The sequence below is a fragment of the Argopecten irradians genome, chromosome 10 (genome assembly GCF_041381155.1).
Source record: "Argopecten irradians isolate NY chromosome 10, Ai_NY, whole genome shotgun sequence".
NCBI lineage: Eukaryota > Metazoa > Mollusca > Bivalvia > Pectinida > Pectinidae > Argopecten > Argopecten irradians.
Window position 1 is genome coordinate 24,668,939 of NC_091143.1, and position 16,837 is coordinate 24,685,775.

Below are 16,837 nucleotides of genomic sequence, written 5' to 3' on the forward strand. Positions count from 1 at the left end.
GGCTCAGACTGAGCCATTAAAAAGGGGTCAGCTGATGAAGATCTAGACAAGCCACACTGACCCGTTCCTTTCCCACTTTAACTTTACTTCATATTTAAATTGCCTGTCAGCAGAGGGCATCTACTATTTTAGTTTATTTATTGATCTGAAATTTTGCTTTCAGAGTAAGAATACAGAATGTCTTGGGTGATAGCAGGGCATTGAAGACCAAACTATGTCTCAGACCACATTCCTGGAATCCGTTGTCAGCTGGAATGAAGACCAATGCCAGCAGAACCTGGATGAGGCTTTGCCCAAACTTATTGTATCCTTGTTGTAATGTGCAATCTTGTTCAACAAGTCTGGAAGGCTGTATAACCGCAGTAGATACTTATAAAGGAATCAGCTCATAAAACTCGTGATAGATACATAATACTACTACCCATGTTCTCTAGTTTTATTTAAGAAAAAGAAAAATGATAAAGCCAGAGAATGCTTTCGATAAACAAGTGTCTAATCTAAAAATACTTCTTCACTACAATTTAATATCAGATTTCACAAAGCATTGCTAATTTATTAAAAGTTTCAGTGCAATATACAACAAAGCTTTAACATGTAAAACAGACCTACTGCCATGAAGCACAGCTGATACAGGAACAAGTTGGTATGTAGAAGCAGGTCATACAGTATTTGTATGTCTTAAGAAATGCTTAAAAATGGCTATTTATTAATTATATTATAACAGTAACTGAGCATATACAATACATGTAAGTTAATGTATCTCATGCCAACTCTTTCACCAGGGTTTGTGCTGAATGTTCCATAAATTGTGCTCTTATATTTAGAGTGCCTATGATTAATATGGGGGTTTCGAGATCCTAAAATAATGTGGGTTAAGTATAATTTACCGTCGATTAGTTCCACCATCTGGTGATTATGACATGATTTTTGTGACGTCATTATCATTGAAAGGTGGGACTATTCGACGGCAAATCATACTTTGCCCCATGGTTTTGGGATTTCGAAACCCCCATATTGACATGGACTTTGAAAAAATGAATTGAGGTCCTTTTTGTTTTCTTCACTTAAAAATGTTACGGCATAAATGTAAACCCTCATTCACCCATGAGGACATATAATTGAACTCAAATTCAAAGTTTAAGAATTTTAGAGTTTTCATTCTTGTTTAAATGGGTAGGGTCAAAATATGTCGAATGTGTCATAATTTTGTATTCAATAAATAATGTTGCTATGAATTGACCTGCAATATGCATTGACTGTTTTTTTTAAAATACTTCATTTGCAGGAATACTAAAAATCATTTGCCAGTCGTTCCTTCCCTGTGTTGATGTGCTGGTGTTGATGTGCTGGAGGCAGAGTGGCGAGTTTATAGTCAGATAGTTTCACAGGTTCAAACATTTCTTTAGTAAATGATATATATCTTAAAATGAAATTTTTTCCAAAGAAAAAATATCATTTATGGGTATTTATTAATTATTACAATGATTTGTGGATTTATTTTTACCATTTGTAAAGGGACAATTCAGTGATGCTAATTCTGTTAAATAACCACAAAGCATTTTAATTAATACCGTTGAAATTCCAAATGGTATAGCAATACTTTTAAGCAGGTACAATATGTACGCTGTACCCACACCCAAGCCAATGTTAAACAAATGTAATACATAACCAACGAGGAGTTGACAAAATTGTTTTTCAGAGAGGAGCATAAATTGTTTTTCAGAGAGGAGCATGCATCTAATAAGGTTATACACACACTACTGTAAGAACGATTTGAGTACGGTAGTTCTAGACAAAAGCTGCTTTACATTTCACCACAGTGGTCTTTTCTAGCATACCCCAGTAAAACCAACTAATCTAACTTCCATTAGAACCGATATATAAGCATATTTTAATGTACTCTTAGACTGAATTGTCCCTTGAAAACTGATATAAATATTGATGACTAGAAAATATATTGGTATTGCCTTCCCAGAAGATCAGCATGTTGCAATCAAAGCTTGGCACTGTAACATTTTGAGAGTTCAATATATTGATACCACTGATTTAGCATAACTTGATTTACTATAACTTTTAAAAATTAAAAATTGTAAATTATTGTGGGCAGATTTAAGTTTCATTTTTTTGGGATCAGCAAATTCAATATTTTGATATTTGTTGCAGCTGTGTGGCATCTTTGATCATATTCTAGAAACTGTGAAAGACTTGTTAGGACAAAACAAAGAGGATTTGGCCACAGCCCAGCAGGAAATTTTAACTCACCTACAGGTAAGTTGTGGTTTTGTTGATTTTTCATAAATTTCTATAGAAATACCTTCTTTTTAATCATTAGTAGGGCTGTAACTATACATCTAAGTCATTATACAATATGTATCACGATACTCACCTATGATACGATACGTTTCGATATGGTTTTTTTAAGTGAGTGGCCATATTTTATGTGTTTCCTGACTAACAACAGAGGTCTGACATGTGGGAAATATTTGTTTTTTGTTTGGTCTTGAGAAGACACTCGAAACCTGGAATTTTATCAAACAGGCTTTCGGAAAGATGTTAAGCGGACAATCTCTCTCAAATATACTACTGCGATAGCTATTCGCTAACTATTGTCAAACAAACCAATCATATTCCGGAAGTTGCGGGTAATACTAACTATAAAGCAAGATTGAACTGAAGCATGTGCGAAATGTATCTTGAACTGAGCTAAAGCAACATATCGTGGTTTTCAGTGCACCACAGACAGTGTATCGTTACAGTCCTAATCAGTAGTGCATGCATAAACTTTAACATATGCTCCACCGCCGACAGAGCATAAATGATATCCATCATTTGAACAATAATTGGGTTTGAATCATATACATGTATGCCTAATTAACACAAAAAATAACATGAAATACTTTACTTCGCCTTTGGTGCATGCGCAATCATTACTTCATTCCATATAAGATATAGTGCCACGGAATTTTTTTCGGGATGCAATTAATTATTTTTCATATTTTAAACTTAAAGTAAAATTAGAAGCTCAAACCTTTCAATGGTGGTAATGGTGTAAAGTAAGTAACTTTTGTAACTGACAAAAATACTAAATCGTCTGCCCCTGTTTTTAATAGTGAAAAAACACCATTTGTCAGCGGTGGAGCATCTTTAACATTTTCTCAATGATTAAAAATTACAAGGGTTAATGTTAGAAAAATAGAAATTGTCAGGGGAAAAATCATTATCAGCAAATGACAGCAATATTCAACATCAATTTATAGTCTATTAAGTTAAAACAATCACTAAAAGTCTTTGCTATCTATTCAGTAATTTGTACAATACTATTTCAAGATCTCCATAAAGTTTCTATTCATTTAACATTTATTGATCACTTGGTCCTGTGCTTTTTGCAGACTGATATACACTAAACTACAGTTGTTGTTTCATTTTTTCAGTTGCTTCTTGAAACTGTTGACTGCTGCGAGACCTGTGTGAAATTTTCCCAGAATTCTCAAGTGGCCCTGTCATGGAGCCATGTACACACACTTCCTGTTGGAACTTTCCATATCCTGAAGGGTACATACAGTCACTGCAAGGTAGGCCCTCCAAAAAATATAATGGTTTCATTCCACGTGACTTTCAACTACTGAAATGTGTTAGTCTTAATTTTTTACGGTGGCTGGTTTCTGCTATCTCACATTGTCGTATCACATGCCAGTGCAACAGAAATTGTCAAATTGCCACCTTGATTTTTGTCGCAAGCGAGAATGCAATAGGGTGACAGTTCGACAAGGGGAGAATGAGAAGGTGCAAAAATGCAAGAATGTGGCGAAGCAAAACTGAAAACACAAGAAGGGGAGAGACAGACATATGATGTAACAATTGCTAAGAAAATAATCAAAGACTGAGAATTCGAAGCTGTTTTGAATTATACAAGGAGTTCATTGACACCTGCATGGAGTCAAACTTATAAAACATTTCAGTTTTGCATATATTGATGGGAGACTTGTTTGCGGTGAAGTCTGATACTCTGGCAGGTCAGTTGTTTAGAATGGCCCTTCCTGACTTGTGTCTTCTAGTTTATGTTTTAATCAGCGTTAATAACACAATATTACTGATACTTAGATTCTACACCTGATTTGATTTTGACAGATTTAAAAGGTCAAAGGTCACACAAATGTAAAGATAGAAAACCTGACTCCTTACAAACGTTTCTTAATAATTAATTTTTAACTGAAAGGGAATACATACTCTTCCATATAAGTGGTGTCTTTAGTGCCAAAATGATTTTTTTTTCGTTGACAGGAGAGTACTGACATTTATGGTGACCATCTTACCAATGTGTCTGACCCACTATCATTATTGTTCAGGAAGGCCCACAGCCTACAGGTGGTAAGTGTTAAATGGAATGAGGACCACTGTGGTTGAGTGGTAAAATATCCCAACATATTAACGATAAGCCCTCCATCTCAGCGTTTTGAGTTCAAATTCCATGTATGACTTTTATTAGACACTAACCGCAGGTTGATGGGTTTTTCCTCCGGGTACTTTGGCTTTCCTCCACATCCTAAACCTGGCACATCCTTGAATGACTCTGGCTGGCTGCTAATAGGATGTTAGTCCAATCAAACCAAAGTGTAGGGACAAGGTTTACATGTTTACAGTTGAACAGTGTTACTTCTTCACTGGTAATGGTAATAGGCTAGTAGTATGATGGGATAAGGGCTACCTATTTTGTAAAAATTAATGACCTTGACTTATTTTCAAGGTTGCATGGATTAAATTTGCTCTAAGCAGCTGGTCTAGTGTCTTATTATGCCAGTAGCATGTGAGAATCAAAGGATGATTTATTTTGTTTATATGACTGTAATCTACTTCAAAGTCATAGGAATAGGGTGACAGGTAATTTGTTGAACATACAATATGAAAGCATTAAAGGTGTATTGTAATTTAGAATTCTGTCGATTGACAGATCCATGCAGTCATGGGTGAGTTGTGACTGAGGTTTACAGTCCTTGGGGAATATATTGGACAATTTCATGTTGATGTTCAGAATTGCAGCTATACACTTCTCAATCAAAACCTGAAATTTCCTTAGAATATCAAAGAGAGCCAAACCTAACCAAGCTAAATTTAGTTTTAAGTACAAGTTATTGTAAAATACCTGTTGTAAGTACACCTGTTTACACCTGATTAACCCTTTATTGTACTTCCTTTGTTACAGGCATTCCTCACCCTACTTGATAAGATATCCATTGACAAAAACTCTATAGAAGAGGATGCCAAGGATCTCTGTTACGGTAGATATAATATAACTTGTATAATCTTGATAAGATATCCATTGACAAAAACTCTATAGAAGAGGATGCCAAGGATCTCTGTTACGGTAGATATGATATAACTTGTATAATCTTGATAAGATATCCATTGACAAAAACTCTATAGAAGAGGATGCCAAGGATCTCTGTTACGGTAGATATGATATAACTTGTATAATCTTGATAAGATATCCATTGACAAAAACTCTATAGAAGAGGATGCCAAGGATCTCTGTTACGGTAGATATAATATAACTTGTATAATCTTGATAAGATATCCATTGACAAAAACTCTGTAAAAGAAGATGCCAAGGATCTCTGTTACGGTAGATATAATATAACTTGTATAATCTTGATAAGATATCCATTGACAAAAACTCTATAGAAGAGGATGCCAAGGATCTCTGTTACGGTAAATGTAATATAACTTGTATAATCTTGATAAGATATCCATTGACAAAAACTCTATAGAAGAGGATGCCAAGGATCTCTGTTACGGTAGATATAATATAACTTGTATAATCTTGATAAGATATCCATTGACAAAAACTCTGTAGAAGAGGATGCCAAGGATCTCTGTTACGGTAGATATAATATAACTTGTATAATCTTGATAAGATATCCATTGACAAAAACTCTGTAGAAGAGGATGCCAAGGATCTCTGTTACGGTAGATATAATATAACTTGTATAATCTTGATAAGATATCCATTGACAAAAACTCTATAGAAGAGGATGCCAAGGATCTCTGTTACGGTAGATATAATATAACTTGTATAATCTTGATAAGATATCCATTGACAAAAGCTCTATAGAAGAGGATGCCAAGGATCTCTGTTACGGTAAATATGATATAACTTGTATAATCTTGATAAGATATCCATTGACAAAAACTCTATAGAAGAGGATGCCAAGGATCTCTGTTACGGTAAATATAATATAACTTGTATAATCTTGATAAGATATCCATTGACAAAAACTCTATAGAAGAGGATGCCAAGGATCTCTGTTACGGTAAATATAATATAACTTGTATAATCTTGGAATGTAAAGATTAACAATTCAGTTTATAATGCTTAAGCCTTGTCTAATATTTACTGTTTGGAGCCAATAGGGGAAATTTTGCAAATTCTTTAATATACTTTTTGTGCTGTAGGAATGTGGGGAAAAAACAGAAGAAAATTAAATACACATTTATTGAATGTGTAACCATTCCCTCCACAGCAATTTTATAAAGGTTCTAATTGATATTAATTTGACCTTGGTACATTTCAGTGTGTAATGGTCTGTTTGAGGTGTGTCAGATCGTCACAGCCCTGGACATGAAACTCGTCGTCAACCTGTGGAAAGCTATATCTAGGTAGAGCTCTCATAAAATATAAATATATTTATTATTAGGGACCTTTTCTGCTTAGTGTCCAGCCACATGTGTATTACTTATTATGAGACTGCATTTAAATGATTTATTTGTATAGAAGTCCAACCTAAACATCTCAGATATCAACATGAAGCTATTCAATGTGAATGGTAATTTGATTTAACCAGATTTTACAATTTTAACAGACAAATCTTTACCATTTCAACGACCATAACCATTAAAGGACTAACCTAAGTGATAAAAGAATTATGAATAAAAGCTTAATAAGAAGATAAATTGATCATGTTACTGCTGTAATTGTTAAACTTTAACAGACATGCTGGTCAGAAGAAGGAGATACTGCGGGACAGACTGGAGGTGGATGGTCTACTGACCTACCTGTGTGGGGAGATCAGTACTGGGTACTCCTACTTATTCCAACTCCTTCCTCGTACAGATGATGATGGAATGGTAAATTTCCTATCTTCTTACAATCGATAACTAGAACAAAGATAGTGTTAGTAAATTAGAGGAAGTAAGGGCAGATAACATTGCAGGAGTTTGAAGGATTAATATATATATATATATACCATATTCAACCCAATAAACACCTAGGGCGTTTAAAAAATTGAAGAATTGAAAAAATCATAAGGTGCTCAATAAGACAATATTAATGCAAACCTATACAGGTTTGGTTATAGTTTTGGTAATTAAGTTTGAGGCCTCAAAAGGGGGAGGGGCACTTATTTGGTCGAATACGGAAACAAAAATTACTGTTGGGACAGACAAGTTACAGCAGTCAGGTGAGTTGTGCATGCAACATTCATGGATCATGTCTTGATAACAAATGTATCTAGTATGTCAAGGCCTCACATAGTGTCAGAAAAAGGGCTGTAGCAAATATAATAGAGGAGAGGAATGGGATACAGGACATCTTACCCAAAGAGTCAGGATGACCTATAGTCTTCACGTTTGGTCCGTCGTCGTGCGCTGTGCGTTAACTTTTCACATTTTGAACTTCTTCTCAAGTTCTACAGGTGCGATTTAGCTGAAACTTGCATGAAGTGATACTGACATGGTCCCGTCAAAGTGTTCTTATTTTTCGGGGTCGATCTGAAATCCAAGATGGCCGCCACAGCTGCCATCTAAAAAACACATTTTGAACTTCTTCTCAAGTTCTACCGGTGCGATTTGGCTGAAACTTGCATGAAATGATACTGACATGGTCCCGTCAAAGTGTTGTTATTTTTCAGGTTGATCCGAAATCCAGGATGGCCGCCAAAGCCGCAATCTTGAAAACATATTTTGAACTTCTTGTCAAGTTCTATACGTGCAATTTGGCTGAAACTTGCATGAAATAATCCTGACATGGTCCCAATAAAGTGTTGTTATTTTTTTGTCTTGATCCAAAATCCAAGATGGCCGCGCCACAGCTGCCATCTTAAAAACACATTTTGAACTTCTTCTCAACTTCTACCGGTGAGATTTGGCTGAAACTTACATGAAATGATACTGGCATGGTCCCGTCAAAGTGTTCTTATTTTTCGGGTCGATCTGAAATCCAAGATGGCCGCCACAGCTGCCATCTTAAAAAACACATTTTGAACTTCTTCTCAAGTTCTACCGGTGCGATTTGGCTGAAACTTGCATGAAATGATACTGACATGGTCCCGTCAAAGTGTTGTTATTTTTCAGGTTGATCCGAAATCCAGGATGGCCGCCAAAGCCACAATCTTGAAAACATATTTTGAACTTCTTGTCAAGTTCTATAAGTGCAATTTGGCTGAAACTTGCATGAAATGATACTGACATGGTCCCAACAAAGTGTTGTTATTTTTGGGGTCAATCCGAAATCCAAGATGGCAGCCACAGCCGCCATCTTGAAAACACATTTTGAACTTCTTTTCAAGTTTGACCGGTACTATTTGGCTGAAACTTGCATGAAATGATCCTGACATGGTCCCAACAAAGTGTTGCTACATCTCACGTTGATCCCAAATCGAAGATGGCTATCATGACACTATATCTAATATATATGATTTCCTATATGATTATTGCCAAGGTAGTCAGATGACTGTTAAGGCCCTTGGGCCTCTTGTTCTGCTTCTACATTTTGTGTATGTAACCAAACTCTGTTTCAAGCATTAGCAGAGAGATACTCAAACATTGCTCAATCACCAGCAAACAGGTAGCTCAACTGCTACATTTAGAGCACTGCAGCTTGTGCTCAATGGGTCCTGGGTGGGTTTGGACTCCAGTACATATTGACTGTATCTTAAATTATTATTGCCAATACTATACTTATTTCAGGTGCTGTCCCAGGGTGATGAGCGTGGTTTCCAGAAGTCTGTGAAGATTGTGGGATTTCAGATGAAGGTGCTGGTTATGATGGTTCGTGATTATATACACAGTCTCAATGAGGCTGCCACAGCAATCTATAGGCTCATTCTGCACCTTTTCAGGTAAATTTGCAATTAAGTGTACTTGTAGTCAAAATTTGAAGAATTTTATAAAATTCATCATGTTTGCACTTCCCTTTCAAATATTTAAGATAAACCTTAAATTTATGGTTCAACCTATTCGTGTGTGAAATTATGATAGAACTGGTGGTTAAATGTTGCTTTGGACAAAGTATTAAAATCTGGATGTCTGTCAGGATTAATACCTTTTGAAAAAACTATTTTTACAAATGGTCAAACTGATTGTTTTGCTTATAACGAAACCACTCCTGGTCTTGCTTTATGAAGATTTCCTTCTTCACTGCAGATTTTCTTTTGTTTTTAATAATTTAAAAACGGTATCTGTTAACTGCTTTTCTCTCAGGTATATGCCACCAAATATACATGCCATACCGCTCCAGGATAACCACAGCCAGGAGATCCACAGACATCTTATCAACGCTGCGGAGCCTTTGGTAGCCAGCCTAGTGTGTAATCATACCTTCATGGAGAGTGTCACCCAAAGTAATCCAGGTACTTGTTCTGAACATAAAAACTATCAACCAAATTTCTTTGGCAGCTACTAAATTTCGTGATTTCCATTTTATATTTTATATAAGTTGACGAAAATTAACATTAGCGGATTTCAAAATTGACTGGAATTTTATATTATTGATGTAAATGATAATTCAGGGAGACAAACTTTCGCAAATTTACTTGGATCACAAAATTCGCATACAGTGAAATGCGTTTAAAGTATTGCTGAGTTATCTATGTACATTTATATATGCCCAACAAATTTATTTTTTTCTATTTTTATTTTCCCTAATATATTGTACTATTTATATATGCCAAACAGTTTCATTTTTTTCTATTTTTATATTCCCAATAGACTTAATGAATGAAGAAAAGTTTGCCCATCTACAGATATTGATGAGCGTGATGGACCACCTACCAAAATCTACAGGTAAGTTTATAATGTACCATGATATGACTTACTTACGGTACCAAAACTATACAGTTGCACTCCAAATAACCTGAGAGTTCTGACATATATAGCCACTTTGAAACACATTTTAGCTGCAATACTTGTGTCTGCCACATCCTGCCATGTCTTGTCTCATGTGTAATATAAAAATAGGGGTATGTGGTTCTCAAGTAGTTAAAATGAATGATTTGGCTAGTTTTAACAATTATTTAATGAGTGCTGTAAATGGCTTTTAAAAAATGTGGTATCTGAATTTCTGAATTCAAGGAGTTTTTATCACTGAGTGAGTCTGTTGATTGGTTGTTTAGATGATTGGTTGTTTTAGATGAGGAAAAGAGTTTTGATGTGAAAAAATAATCAGTTGAATTTTCTAACTCCAGAAGAGATAAAGAATTGGACCTTAGAGAAAGCAGATGATAATGATAGAGATGATCTTCTCACCTCTGTTTTCAAGGCAGCTCACCAGTGTAAGTATATATAAAACTTCAAAAGATGAAATAATTCAAAATTGTACATTACTTCAAAAGATGAAATAATTCAAAATTGTACATGTTTTGATTGTTTTTTTGTTTTTGTTTTTTTTGTGTTTTTTTTCTCAATAAATGTCTGTTTGCACCTTACAGGTAACGTAGAGCTGTTGTTACCGGTGTTCATGCCTGCTCCTATGTGTGGTGGAGGGAAACAAGGGTGAGTATAATGGAAGTCTCAAAGTCAAAGTGATGTGTGTATTTGTTGGTAAATGACACTATCTCTTCCACTGTTGGGATTTACATGGATTCCCTGCTCAGTCTCTGCCACCCCTAACACACACCTTCACCTCCCCACTTTATCCTTGTGTTAGACGAGTCCCTATGATTAATTACACATTCCTGTTATAGATGTGCGAGTCTGTATGAGTACCTTTGTACCCATAATTGTGGACTCGCTGTGATTATTTACACATTTTTTACAGATGTGTGAGTCTGTACGAGTACCTTTGTACCCATATTTGTGGACTCGTCGGAACTTATCCTGCTCACAGGTTTCTGGATTTGGTAAGCAGTGGCTTTTAAAACACAATTAGATTGCTTCTATCATCGTCAACACTCCACCCTTTAATAAGTAGGAGCAAAATTGAAGAAGACTGACCAATCACAAGTCTGCAGACACTTCCTTTGAAGATTACAGAGACAATCAAGCCTAAATTCAAAACCACACAGTAAACTACAGTGTAATGTTTTTCAAATCTTTTGATGTGCATTAAAGACCCAAACTGTTGTTGCACACAGAGTCTTCAGTTTTTGCTAGGACATATTCCAGGGAGAGCGACCCCTTAAGTATCGAGGAAGCAACTAATGCAGCATGCCAATATATATCTTTATTGGGGATTATCTGCATTATGAATATGACTTATGTTTTCTTAATCTGTAGAAAATTGTAGCTTCACGGTTGTTTATATTTCAGGAATGTGTACTGATCCAGTGGTTGTTGTCTGGCAGTCCTGTGTGTGTTCCACTGGCTGCTGATGTCTGGTGCTTCATTGCCAGGTTAGACAACCATGTATAAATGCCATGGTATGAGAGTGAGCGAATGCATGTAGGGTTACTTTTGCAATTTGGCTGAAACTTGCATGAAATGATCCTGACATGGTCCCAACAATGTGTTGTTACATCTCTGGTTGATCCCAAATCGAACATGGCTACCATGACACTCTATGTAATTAAATTCCCATATAATATTATTGCTAAGGTAGTCAGATGACCGTTAAGGTGGGCCTCTTGTTTTTTCAAAAAAATATATTATTATTATTAATTCTAAATTTTATAGTATTAGAACTGAACATGAGTACCTTTCTTCCAAATTTATCATAGAACTTGTTGTGTATTATAAACAAGCAACTTTGTTATCTTGAAAATGAAATAGATTAATCACACTAGCCATTATCTAAGCCTTGTTGTTGTCACACTAGCCATTAATCAAGCTTTGTTGAAATTTTTAAATTTTCTGTTACAGGTATGGCAGTGCTGATTTGTGTTACAGCCACATCACTGTCCTTCTACAGCTCTGTCAAACGATCAGGGGAAACAACTCTGATTTTCATATAGTTATCTCCCTTGTGTGTAGATTGTCCAAGTTCTTGTCCACAGAACACCAGGTAAAATGGAAACTTCGTTTTAACCAAACTTGGAAGTTTATACAAGATATGTTTGATATGCCTTTTAGTTCAATGTAGAACATGTGTGAAAATTTTGATTGCATACAGTAGCTCCATACTTTTGGGTTACATGAATTATTTATCATTGAATGCTTGTTATCTGTATGTGTCTTATTTTGATGTATTACTTGAGGTCATTGAGTAATGTGATAATGAACATGTATAAGATTAATATAAAGATCGTGTATTTACTGTATTATGATTATCTAGAATGCCCTAGTCCAGCAGTTTCCTCCCTCGGATGACCTTGCCCTATGGTGTTACTTGCCAATGTCAATGTTGCCTAGCGATGAGGTACCAGCCATTACATCAACTATGACATCACTCTGCCTACAACACATTGACAGCTTTATCAACGCTGCAGACATCACATGTCAGCATACAGATTTATTGGTAAGGATTCTCAGTCTTCACTGTAATGAGAGAGGTCTTATTCTCGCTATTTTAGTTTTTAAAAAAAATATAATAGAAAAATAATAAAAAGCGCTATTCAATATTTTTGTGTAAATTACTTTGATTTTGTTGTTTCCCACTCACTTCAAGGTGTACCATTTGACCTTTGTAATACTGTATTCGACCCAATAAACGCCTATGTCCCTATAGGCACCCTTACCCTTTCGAGGCCTCAATCTCAATTTTCAAGGCATAAATAAAGACAAAAACTGAATAGGTTTGCAACAATTTTGTCTTAGTAAGCACCTTTTCATTTTTTGTCATTTTTAGCTCACTTGGCCAGAAGGGCCTTTGGGCCTCTTGTTTTAAACGCCCTGGGCGCTAAGTGGGTCGAATATGGTATTTGTTTTGAATCTTGTTATTTTCTGCCTTACAGCTGTACAGTTTGACCTACCTGATCCATGTAAAATCCTGTTCTGATGTTTGTGGGATGCGGCCTGAAATGCTGTCTGGCCTGACTGAGCGTGTGAAGACAATATGGGAGAGTGTTTTTGTATCAGACTGGATGTGTATTACTCAAACTCAGATCTGCCTTGGCAAACTGCTGCAGTTTTCTGGGCTGGTGATAGAAAAGTTCAGCAACTCAAATCTCCTTAAGGTAAAAGTCCCTGAAAAGCTTGTAAAGCTAACATTTTTCCTCACTCAAAACCTTGTAAAGCTAAAATTTTCCAAGAAGCTTGTAAACCTAACATTTTACTCACTCAAAACCTTGTAAAGCCAACATTTTACCTGTCTGAAAACCTTGTAAAGCTAACATTTTACGTGACTGAAAACCTTGTAAACCTAACATTTTCCCAGATTCAAAACATTGTACACCTAAAATTTTCCTAGCCTCAAAATCTTGTACACCTAACATTTTCCCAACTCAAAATCTTATTAAGGCTTGTTGATATTTAATTAGTTCTAATCTGATCAAAGTTTTTCTGATTCTTCTTGATTCTCAGATTATTTTCACATGCCACATATTTGATAAGAATCAGTGTGATACAATAGAGCATCTTATCTGTAAATGGCTGAAATAATTGCAATGAACAAGTTATTCGACACGAAAATGCTAAAGAAAGTCACAAACAAAAATAAGTTGGCTGACTTATCAACCAGAGAAAAAATTGATATTAAAAATACTATTTAAAGTGACCGATGATTTTAATCAGATTATTTTGTTTCCTTGTAGATATTCTCTGTGATGAAATCATGTCTCACACAAAACCCGTGTGAATGGCTTAAGTTTTCCATAATTGAGTTCCTGAAAACATTTGGAAAAGTCAAACTCGGAGCTGATTTTGAGGTGAGTATTGACTAGTTTGAATCCAGTGAAGATTGTTGTTTGACTGATGACAAGTGTCTATCAAATAAAGCTCTACAGAATATGTTATCAACCATGATTACCATCTCATCTTGATGTCGAGGATGCCCGGAGAAAATGGCTGCCTCTGCTGGATTTTTGCAGCCCAGTATGGTGTCCAAATTCTTTAAAATGTAGTTTTTGTAATTATGTGATGAAAAGTATCTTCAATTTGTATTCACTTCTTATGGGATGTTATGAAAATCATCCCAAAGTTTTAATATTTGCTTGCCAAGACTCACAAAAAAACACCTCTTAGTCTTGTTTCATAGATTTTAAAGATCCTATGCAAAGATGTATATTTTACACATCAAGGTTTATAGAGTTATGTGGCCTATTTTGTTTACAGCAGAGTAAAGTTCTACAAAAGGTATCATCTGTGTTTGGAGGTCTGATGACTGACTCATCATGTCTGGTCCATCACTGGAGTTTAGAGGCGTTTACACACTTTGCTGAGGATACAGCTCACGAGACTGTGGTACCTGATTGTATGGCACAGGACAACAGACTCCAGGATTGTGTAGTAGCCTACCTCAACAAGGTACTGTCAAACCTTCCCTTAGGGACGACCTGCTTATATAGACCATTCTTTCTTTCAGAGTTACAAATGATCAATTTCAACACAATTCAACTCATGTATAAAGACCACTTGGCTATAGCTGTTATGGCCAATTTTAGACAGGTTTAATTCTTAGCTTTATATACCAGTATACCATATAAAACTCATTTAAATACATTTCTCTGGGCGAAATTAATAGGCTTGAATGTTGTTTTCCAAACTTATGGAGATCCAATACCTTAAATATAGTGCAGATCATTAACATTATATCATAATTTTAAACTTGTGGAACTCAAATGCCTTGAAATATAGAGTTTTGCCATGGTCCTGCCAAATTTTAGTAAACAAGGTTGGAAAGCAACTGTAGTGATGTTTTTAGATACAATGTGTGATTATAAAAGTAATCTTTAAAACTGCAGTGGGAAAACTCTTACAATGTGTTTGATATTTTGCTGTAATCTAGGAATAATGTTATTGAGTTTATAGGATGATTTGATATTTTGTATAGATGCCTTTCACTGCCAAGGAAGGTAACTCCACTGCTGTAGATCGTGTCCGGTGGTTGTGGAAACGAGCAGAGAAACACCAAGCACTTTTGGACTACTCCAGAGAAGTAAGTACACTGTAAAAAGTGGACTAACTATAGTTTATAACTTGATAGATTTACTACAACTTTCATAATAAAATTTAACAAGCGTAAATGTATTGATATTATTCCCATGTACATAATTGATATTGATTTAATTTTTGTAAATTGTTTGGTCATCTCGTAAGTCACTTAAATGTTTATCACTCATTTGATTTTCTCTTCAGCCTTTACCAAAGAAAGCCAGAACTACTGCCCCAGATGATGACCCAGTGACAGTAAGTAATAAAGCTAAGCCTTGATGACCTTATAGAGCAATATCAACACTTCTATATCCTAGCTTGGTAGATAAATAAACAACACAAATCACATCAAAGGTACCAAACACAGAATTGTGAACTTTTCTGTTTTATTTAGGGCACAGCAGTTCAATGTCCACATTGTCCAGTTATCCCAGAGAGAGCCAAGGTTATTTATGCCATGTAGATATTTCTAGATTTGTAAATCAAAAGTTGAACAGAAAATACGGTTTCAAAAACCTTTGAAGACCAATGAAATCACTTTGTTATAAGCATGGTTCGTTATACACATACCTTATACAGACATCTTATAGGAACCTTGACTGGGAATGAAAATTACTATGTTATGATTGTTTCAAAGCTGTTTCTGAATATGGTATAAGTAGTAATTTCTTGCCTTCATTATTATATCTGTAGTTTATGATTATTGGTTATGATAAGTTGTAATTTTTGCTGTATATCTTGATTATATTATATCTGTAGTTTATAATTATCAGGTATGATAATTATAATTTCTTGCCTGTTATTATTATATCTGTAGTTTATAATTATCGGGTATGATAAGTTATAATTTCTTGTAATTTCTTGCCTGTCATTATTATATCAGTAGTTTATAATTATCAGGTATGATAAGTTGTAATTACTTGTCAGTCATTATTAAATCTGTATTAAATGTATTGTTTACAGACTCCCAATGTTTATCAGGAAGCATTAGAATCACTGAGGCTCTGTGTACAGGAACTGGAGCAGGTTTGTACAACCAACGTAATAACTAAAGATGGCGCTTCCTCAAACACGGATCAAGCCTTGAACACAGTTAAAATGGATGTTGATAAAACTCCGGATAGTATGAACTCATGTAGATTCAAATCTATGGACACTTCTAAGCCTAGCGAAAAATCAGAAGTTAGTAGTTTACCAAGCGTTGGCATTCGTTTATCACCAAAACTTGTAGTACATTTACAGACAGCACAAAAAAGAATTTCTTCTCTCCTTAATGAACATGGCTAAAGCTTGTTAAGTTTGTAAATTAAATCATATTTTTAACAATTATATCTGTCTTCAAGTTTGTTTTTAAAGTATTTTACATTTTACTGTAAATATACATTTTGGAACCTGTTTATGATAGTTTCAAGTTTTTCAAGTTTTTCAAGTTTTTAGGTCACCTGAGACGAAGTCTCATGGTGACCTATTCTAATCGCCTTTTGTCGGTCGTCATCCGTCGTGCGACGATAAACTTTTTACATATTCGACTTCTTCTCCAAATCCACTGAAGCAATTTTAATGGAATTTTGCACAAACTTTCTAAGGCATAAGGCCAGTC

General features: G+C 35.1%; 1 protein-coding gene across 1 annotated transcript; it reads left to right on the plus strand.

Moving 5' to 3' along the window:
- Nucleotides 1–214: 214 nt before the first annotated feature.
- LOC138332622 (FIGNL1-interacting regulator of recombination and mitosis-like) lies at nt 215–16,566 on the plus strand. The gene is made up of 23 exons (XM_069280623.1): nt 215–315; nt 634–643; nt 2,164–2,268; nt 3,432–3,572; nt 4,282–4,368; nt 5,201–5,276; nt 6,570–6,654; nt 6,987–7,122; nt 8,962–9,113; nt 9,475–9,623; nt 9,982–10,056; nt 10,458–10,544; nt 10,701–10,764; nt 11,030–11,111; nt 11,521–11,603; nt 12,070–12,211; nt 12,482–12,664; nt 13,101–13,322; nt 13,899–14,012; nt 14,419–14,610; nt 15,137–15,241; nt 15,442–15,492; nt 16,201–16,566. Exons 1-23 carry the CDS (start codon nt 215–217, stop codon nt 16,522–16,524), a joined length of 2,766 nt encoding a protein of 921 aa, XP_069136724.1. The 3' UTR covers nt 16,525–16,566.
- The last annotated feature ends 271 nt before the right edge of the window (nt 16,567–16,837 follow it).

Excerpts from the sequence above, each read along its gene's own strand:
- LOC138332622 (XM_069280623.1), top strand. The coding sequence starts at position 215 with ATGTCTCAGACCACATTCCTGGAATCCGTTGTCAGCTGGAATGAAGAC. Across the intron at positions 6,655-6,986 it reads CTGTGGAAAGCTATATCTAG|ACATGCTGGTCAGAAGAAGG; the intron begins GTAGAGCTCTCA and ends AAACTTTAACAG. Across the intron at positions 7,123-8,961 it reads GTACAGATGATGATGGAATG|GTGCTGTCCCAGGGTGATGA; the intron begins GTAAATTTCCTA and ends TACTTATTTCAG.